At 51.6% G+C, this 7,498-nt stretch overlaps 1 protein-coding gene across 1 annotated transcript in view; it reads right to left on the reverse strand.

Annotated features, from left to right (window-relative positions):
* Window positions 1–7,498, reverse strand: part of GRID1 (glutamate ionotropic receptor delta type subunit 1) — a 662,424-nt gene that overhangs the window by 206,825 nt on the left and 448,101 nt on the right. Inside the window, exon 7 of the mRNA XM_024731429.1 lies at window positions 347–508. Coding sequence (XP_024587197.1) covers window positions 347–508 — 162 coding nt within the window. The remainder of the gene's footprint in view (window positions 1–346; window positions 509–7,498) is intronic.

A 7,498-nucleotide genomic window follows, 5' to 3' on the forward strand; every position in this document is an offset into this window, starting at 1 on the left:
CAAGCTCTTCTGGGGGCAGTGGCAGCCTGCAGAGTGGGGTATCTGGCAGGCATGAGCAAGATGGTTGCCTCCATTTTTTTACTTACTTGTGATCCTGGGCACGTTACATAACCTCTCCGATACTAATCTCCTTATATGAAATGAAGATAATAATAACACGTATCCATGAACCCCAGCTCGCCAGCCCTCAAATGCCGGAACAGGAAGAGTGGCAAGTGGAGAGGCCTGGAAGGGGCCTGGCTGGGTGACCACAGAAAGAGCTCAGCCTCCTGGAGCGGGAAGAGAGTGGGCGTGTGAGAAGGGGCTTGTCTTTGGCCTTGGCCTGGAGGGTGCCCCTTGCACACACCTTTTTGATCGTGTCCAGCATGGACCTCCCTCCATTCCATGGCTTGGTGGACTTGCGGATGCAGTTGAGGCTTGCCATGCTGTGCCACTTCCGATCCTCCAGCTTCCTGTGGAAGGCGTTGGCCAACATCAGGACACTGTCGTATAGGTAGAGGTTAGAGATCTGTAAAGACAAAGATGGTGAAACCCTTTCCATTGGTGCATTTCCAGGGACAGGGAGAAACCAGTAGAGGACTAGAGTGACCCACGATGCTAACACTGAGAAGTGGGGCCCAATACCTGGGCCATGATCTTTCGGCTTCCAGTTGGTCATCCAAGCACCCAGCCAGGTGCTGGAGTCCTGAGTAGAGTCAGACCTGGCCCTGCTTCAGGAACTAGAGTGGGAGGTGGATCTGTACATCAACAGAACCAGTGCGATCAGAGCCGTGACTGAGGCTTGGACACAGCTCTATGTAAGACTGGAGGGGGCATCACACTCAGGTAACAAAGGATGGAGGGAAGGATGGGCACAAAGCTCAGTCTAGAAGGATTAGGATAAAGGGTGGGCAGCATTGTAGGGAAGGCACCACATTTGAAGAGGCATGAAGGTGCAAAGAAGCTGGGCCAGATAGAGCAGGTTCCACCAGCATTTTCGGCAAAGGACGAGATAGTAAAGATTTTAGACTTTGTGGGCCTTATCAGTCTTTTTTGCAACTGCTCAACCATGCTGTTCTAGCAGGAAAGCTGTTCCAAATGGTACAGACACAGAGGATATGGTAAGAAAAGTTCATTTAGAAAATAGACAGTGGGCCACAGCTGGCTGACCCCTGGGTTAGAGGGACTGAAAACAGTTCAAGATGTCTGCATCAAGGGGACAGTACGGAGGCAGGGATCATGACCTTGTGGGCCATGCTAAAGAGGAACAACATAGGTGGCTTTAGGGTCTGTGCCTGAAATCAGATCTGTGCCTTAGAAAGACCACTCTGGTCCCTGGACAGGCCTAGGGTAGATGGTGGCCTGAGTGACACAGGCAGCTTGTGTGAGATTCTGGAGGCCACGGAGCCTGCGCTACAGTGACATCACTGCTGGCTAGGGGACGCATTTGCAATTTGCAACCATGAGCCTCTGAGAATTACTCCTTTGCTTAGCTGTCCATGGTAGAGCTGGATCTTAGAGGAGACATAGTCCCTCTCGGAACTCTCGAGGGCACGGTAGTAAGGGAAAGTTTGTAGTAACAGTGAGAAGAGCGGCACCACAGTGGTGAGATGCAGGGGTGGGACAGGTCTGGGCCACCCTCATGACCGTGATTAAGACCCGGATGGGCGTGAGCCTGGACTCCAGCGGTCACAAGAGCCCTTGGTGGGGAGGAGGACAGCCCTGCTTCCCGAGGTTACCACCACCGCACCCCACCCCGCTCCTCCAAGGGGTTGTCACAGAGCATGAAGTGGCGGGGGGAAGTGACACCCACCCTCGGTCAGGTCTGTGACCCCTCATGGGTAACTGTTGCACAAACAACCATTAGCCAAAGTGGGTCAAGGGGATGATTCTCTGCACACCTCAGCAGCAAGGTGTCTGCTAAAAATATTTCAGAAAAACAAAACTGCCGGATATACATAGGACAATATGTTGGCCTCACAGGACTCCTGGGAAGATCAAATAGGATCCTTGGGCTGTGGGAAGAATTCCAGCCACCTCCCACTGCTCCCCAGTATGCCCCTCACACTCTCAACACCACCATATCTTGTTCTCAGCCTACAATTCCCTTCCTCACAAGTCTTAGATGGGTTACCCCCAAAGCAGAGGCCCAGACAGGAACTTGGGTGTTGGGAACTGTCCTCTGCAACTGAAATTAGAGGTGGCCCAAAGGAGCTGGTCCAGGGCATCACACACACCTGCTCCATCGTGCCCTTTCCCCAACTCATGCTAACCTCCGGGGGTCATCTCTGCCGTGACATGTCTGAGCAGAGCTGACCTCCTCCTCCATGGATGTCCCTGTGCTTGACCATTCCTGCACAGCCCTGTCCTATCCACCCTCAGCTGGTGTCCTCGCAGTGGGCACAGGGATGTATGTCACTAAGGCCTGCATGTCTGACGCCTCTCCATTTGGTAGGTGGAAGATGGACAGGAGCATGCCTGGCGTGACCGACCACTGCTGATTTAAACAAGGTCCTCAGGCCACAGAGAAGCAGGCATGTCAGTGCCTAGTGACCTTTTTCAAGGTCCTGCGCTACACAGGTGCTTACCTGACAGCAGAGAGAAATCACTCCCACCACCGGGAATTCACCCCCTGTCCTGCAGGGAACAGACAGGACAGAACACTGTCTCCCACTCCTTGAACCCTGGGGGATCATTGCCTTGATGAGAAAGACAAACCCACTCCCTGCTCTTGTCAGCCCCAGCTCTCAGGAGCCTCTACCACTGCAAAATTATTTCTGATATGTGTACCTCCCCTCTGAAATACAAACCAATAATGGAGGTGTTCTAAGAGGATGTAAGCCACTTAGAGTTGGCTTGGTCTTATTTTTTATTTTATTTCTTCCAAAAGGATAACTCAGAGCTGAGAGTCCTTGATGATGTGAAGATTTCTCTTCTCAAGACGTTTGTGGATCTCCTGGCCAACCACTCACAGCCAATGCTATTCAACCAGCTGGGGCTCTTTGACCCACATCCCCGCCTATACGGGCATTCACACACACACATGGGGCAACACCTCCCCTGCAGTGGCCCAGACTAGCGCCCAGTGGAATTTCCTTTTTTCCCTCCAGCACTTCTAGTCACAATAAATTAAAGTACTTAATTACATAAGTGATTCATATGATACAAATGTATGAATGCAGAAAGGCCTGTCATGAAGAGGAAAAAACAGGATGTGACTCAGAAAGGCCAAAGGAAGAACAGGTTTGAGCAATGCTCTTTTCCAGGTCTATATATTTTCACTATCTCTAGAACTCAGCACCAACCAAGACACACGGTTGGTGCTTAATGCATGTTTGATGGATGGATGCATGGTGGATGGGTGGATGAGTCTGGATGGATAGGTATGTGGGGGTGAGTGGGTGGATATCAGTTAAGAATGTACACATTGATCTTGGTTCACAAAAAGAGAAAACGTATAAAATAGCACGAAAAAGAGATTTTCTGCTTCCAACTTTAACTTGAGAGGGTACCTCCTCTGTTCAAACAAAAATCTGTTTCTCACTTATAGCTTGCTCAGAATGTCTGCTTGAGCCTTCTTGAGTCAACCTGGAGTTGTTTCCATCTCTCCACTCACTCCTGCCCCTTCTCTTGTAAGGTGTTGTCTCAGTACTTCTCCCTGCCTTGGCAGAAGCTAACACTCCAGTACTGATGTGTGGCTCCACCAACCTCAGCATCCTCACTTAGGTGACTTGCCAGGTCCACTGGTGGGTATACAAAGGGAGGGATGCTACCCTCACAGTCTGGTTGTCCAGAGAAGGGACTTTTAGGGGAAAAGATCAAGGACATAGAGTAAAAAGGCAGCCTCTGCTTGGGGCTCCTTCCAGGTCCTGACAAACATAAGAAAAGCCTTTCCTCATGGCGGGTGGGTGAAGACCAGTGTCCCAGTGTCCCGGCTTGGTCAAGCCAGGTCCCTGAGGCAAGAGAAGTGTAGAAGGACAGAGGCTCTCAGCTGCATGGACCCTCACTCACTGCTGGTCTTGAGGGGCAAACAGCCCGAGCTGGAGCTACAGGTCACAGGGTCAGAGAAGGGGCCCTGGCCTGGAAGAGTCCTTGCCTCTCTCCCTCACATCTCAGATGAGGTCCAGCACGGAGTTCACTAGCAAAAGACAGACAAGCAGAGCAGACACTGTCACCTCATCCCTCTGCTGGCAGAAGCCCTGGGCTCTGGCTGGCCTAGGAGCACTGCAGCACTGAAGTGACAAGACTGTAAAAAGCATTTCGGGTAAGAGCAGACTTGAGAAGCTAAAGAGAGGCCAAGCGTTGAGGCCAAGGGCGTGGCAGAGGAAAGATGCAGGTGCACAGCAAAAGACCTGGGACCAGGTCAGAGATGCCAGACGGAGTAAAGTCAGAGGCAGACAAGAGCCAGAGCTGGCAGAGGCTTTCCTGGGAGCCTGTGGCCTCCATTCTAAGTGGGTACACAGCTGCAAGGGGCCCAGCTGGTTCAGTTATGGCCACCCTAGAGATGCATGCTGGGGTCCCCTTGTGCTGTCATACAGTACAACTCTTACTCTACTGTGTGGGGAGCTTAGCTGGGGCCCTGGGAGGATGAGCAAGAGCTTTGGATTCATCACAACCTGGGCCAGCTCCACTCACTGCTGAACCCCCAGAGTGGACAGCAGCACGTGGATATAGCATATGCTTGATAAATGCTCACTGTACGGGGGAACTGAATCTCCTCTTCAACTTACTTGCGAGGTGATGTTGAACAAGTCACTTAAAACTCTAGCCTTAACTTGATGACAATAAAATACAGTGCGATCAGCGGCCCTGGAGAGGTGCAGAGGGGCAGCCCTGACTTACCCTCCCTGTGAAATGCAGGTGGTGATAACCCAGGGTGCCTAGTACCATCCTGAGCTCTTTGCATGCATTTCTGTTTTGGGGGGTAACAGGGACAGAGAGGAATGGAAGGGGAAATGAAGGACCCAAGCAGGCTCCTGGCTTCAGTGTGGATGGGCTGAGAGATTGTCCAGGGGTATTGCTGGCAGCTGGGGCCCAGCGTGGGTCGTGAAAAGCAGTTTCTATCCTCCACCACCACTCACCCTCTCCTCCAATGCCCCTTGGTCCAAAAGCTTTTCAAGGGCAAGCAGGGGTCATATCTAGCTTCTGTATCTTCTGGGTCAAAAGACTGAGCAAGGATCAGCCCCGCGTCTCACATCCCCGGCGCTGCCTGAAATCTGCTCGCCTGGGCGCATGTCCCTGGCTTCCTCCTGGCCCGGCAGCAAGGTCACGACTGCCATAGTCCCCTGGGCCTGATCCGGGCCTTTCAGGTCTACATGTTCTGAAGTGTTGCAGAGCTGCCCTTTGAGGAAAAGGCCACTTCTCTGCTCCCGGGGTGTTCTATAAAAGCTGCCAATATAGGAAGGCCCAGAGTGAGGGCCTCTACAATACCCTGACCCAGGTTCCTGAAAGGGAAGTGGCCTGGCCCATTTCAAAGGCCTGACATTTGCACTGCAGGGCTGGCTCAGCCACGGGAGCCTGGGGCACAGCCAGTCCTGTAGCAAGACTACCCAGGTGTACAGGGGAGAGGAGAAGGCAGTCAGGATGTGACTAGGGGCAGCTACAGCCCAGTACCTGTGGGAGGTGCCATGCCCTGCACACTGTCACCGGCTGCCCGTCCCCTGCCCAGGCTTAGGGGTTTCACCCCTGGGGAAGCTTCCTAAATCCTCTCTACATGGTCACTTCCCATGGCCACCACATAGTTCAGGTGCCCTCATTTCTCCCTGGGGAGATGGTAACCCCTGGTTACCTCGTCTCCCAGCCCAGGCCCTCCAATTCCACCCTGCACCGAGCTGTTGTTCTCAGATGCACATCCTGCCCTGTCACATCTCCAAGGGCTGCACCCCAAGCCTCGGTGCCCTGCAGCTGCCCTCCTTGATGACTGATTTCCAAACACTTCTTGCCTCTCACCCCTTGCCTCAGACACTGAATCCAGCCCCTGCTCTCCTTGGCTTCTTGGCCTTTGCATATGCCATTCTCCATAACTGGAACGTGCTACTAACTGGAGATTAAAATTCTCAATTTATTTGGAGTTTGTGAGAATTCGGAGAGACAATATTTGTGAAATGTCTAACATAGGAACTGGCCCATAATAAGTGCTTAAGGGATGTTTGTGGAATTAATGGATGTTGAATGAATAGTTTTAAATCTGCTCTTAGGAAAAAACACCGATGTAAACAGACGTCAAAGTGTTTGGGAAGAGGATGCCTCTTAGAATAGGAGTGATGGAGGACAGAAGCCACCCTGAGAAAGGACACAGGACCTCCACATGGGTATATTCCATGTGGAACTGTCCATCTGTAGTCAGAATCTGGGTTATGTGCTCCCACGAGATGGGGGCATCCTGGCAAGGCTTGCATTTCCAAAGTCAATACCTAAATAAGAGGCAGATCCTCGGGAGTTGAGGAAGATGGCGGAAGAGTAAGAAGCGGAGATCACCTTCCTCCCCACAGATACATCATAAGTACATCTACACGTGGAACTGCTCCTATAGAACACCCACTGAACGCTGGCAGAAGACGTCAGACCTCTCAAAAGGCAAGAAACCCCCCACGTACCTGGGTAGGGCAAAAGAAAAAATAAAAAACAGAGACAAAAGGATAGGGACGGGACCTGCACCAGTGGGAGGGAGCTGTGAAGGAGGAAAGGTTTCCACACACTAGGAAGCCCCTTCGCAGGCGGAGACTGCGGGTAGTGGAGGGGGGAAGCTTCGGAGCTGCGCAGGAGAGTGCAGCAACCGGGGTGAGGAGGGCAAAGTGCAGAGATTCCCGCACAGAGGATCAGTGCTGACCAGCACTCACCAGCCTGAGAGGCTTGTCTGCTCACCAGCCAGGGTGGGCGGGGGCTGGGAGCTGAGGCTCGGGCTTCGGTCAGATCGGAAATCATTAAGATCAGACAAGAAATAAATGAAAAAGAAATGAAAGAAATGATAGCAAAGATCAATAAAACTAAAAGCCGGTTCTTTGAAAAGATAAACAAAATTGATAAACCATTAGCCAGACTCATCAAGAAAAAAAGGGAGAAGACTCATATCAATAGAATTAGAAATGAAAAAGGAGAAGTAACAACTGACTGCAGAAATACAAAAGGATCATGAGAGGTTACTACAAGCAACTCTATGCCAACGAAATGGACAACCTAGAAGAAATGGACAAATTCTTAGAAATGCACAACTTGCCAAGACTGAACCAGGAAGAAACAGAAAATATGAACAGACCAATCACAAGCACTGAAATTGAAACTGTGATTAAAAATCTTCCAACAAGGCTTCCCCGGTGGCAGAGTGGTGGAGAGTCCGCCTGCTGATGCAGGGGACACGGGCTCGTGCCCCGGTCCGGGAAGATCCCACATGTCATGGAGCAGCTAGGCCTGTGAGTCATGGCCACTGAGCCTGTGTGTCCGAAGCCTGTGCTCTGCAATGGGAGAGGCCACAGCAGTGAGAGGCCCGTGTACCACAAAAAAAAAAAAAAAAAAATCCAGA

The sequence above is a fragment of the Neophocaena asiaeorientalis genome, unplaced genomic scaffold, assembly GCF_003031525.2.
Source record: "Neophocaena asiaeorientalis asiaeorientalis breed wild unplaced genomic scaffold, Neophocaena_asiaeorientalis_V1.1 scaffold714, whole genome shotgun sequence".
Taxonomy (NCBI): Eukaryota; Metazoa; Chordata; class Mammalia; order Artiodactyla; family Phocoenidae; genus Neophocaena; species Neophocaena asiaeorientalis.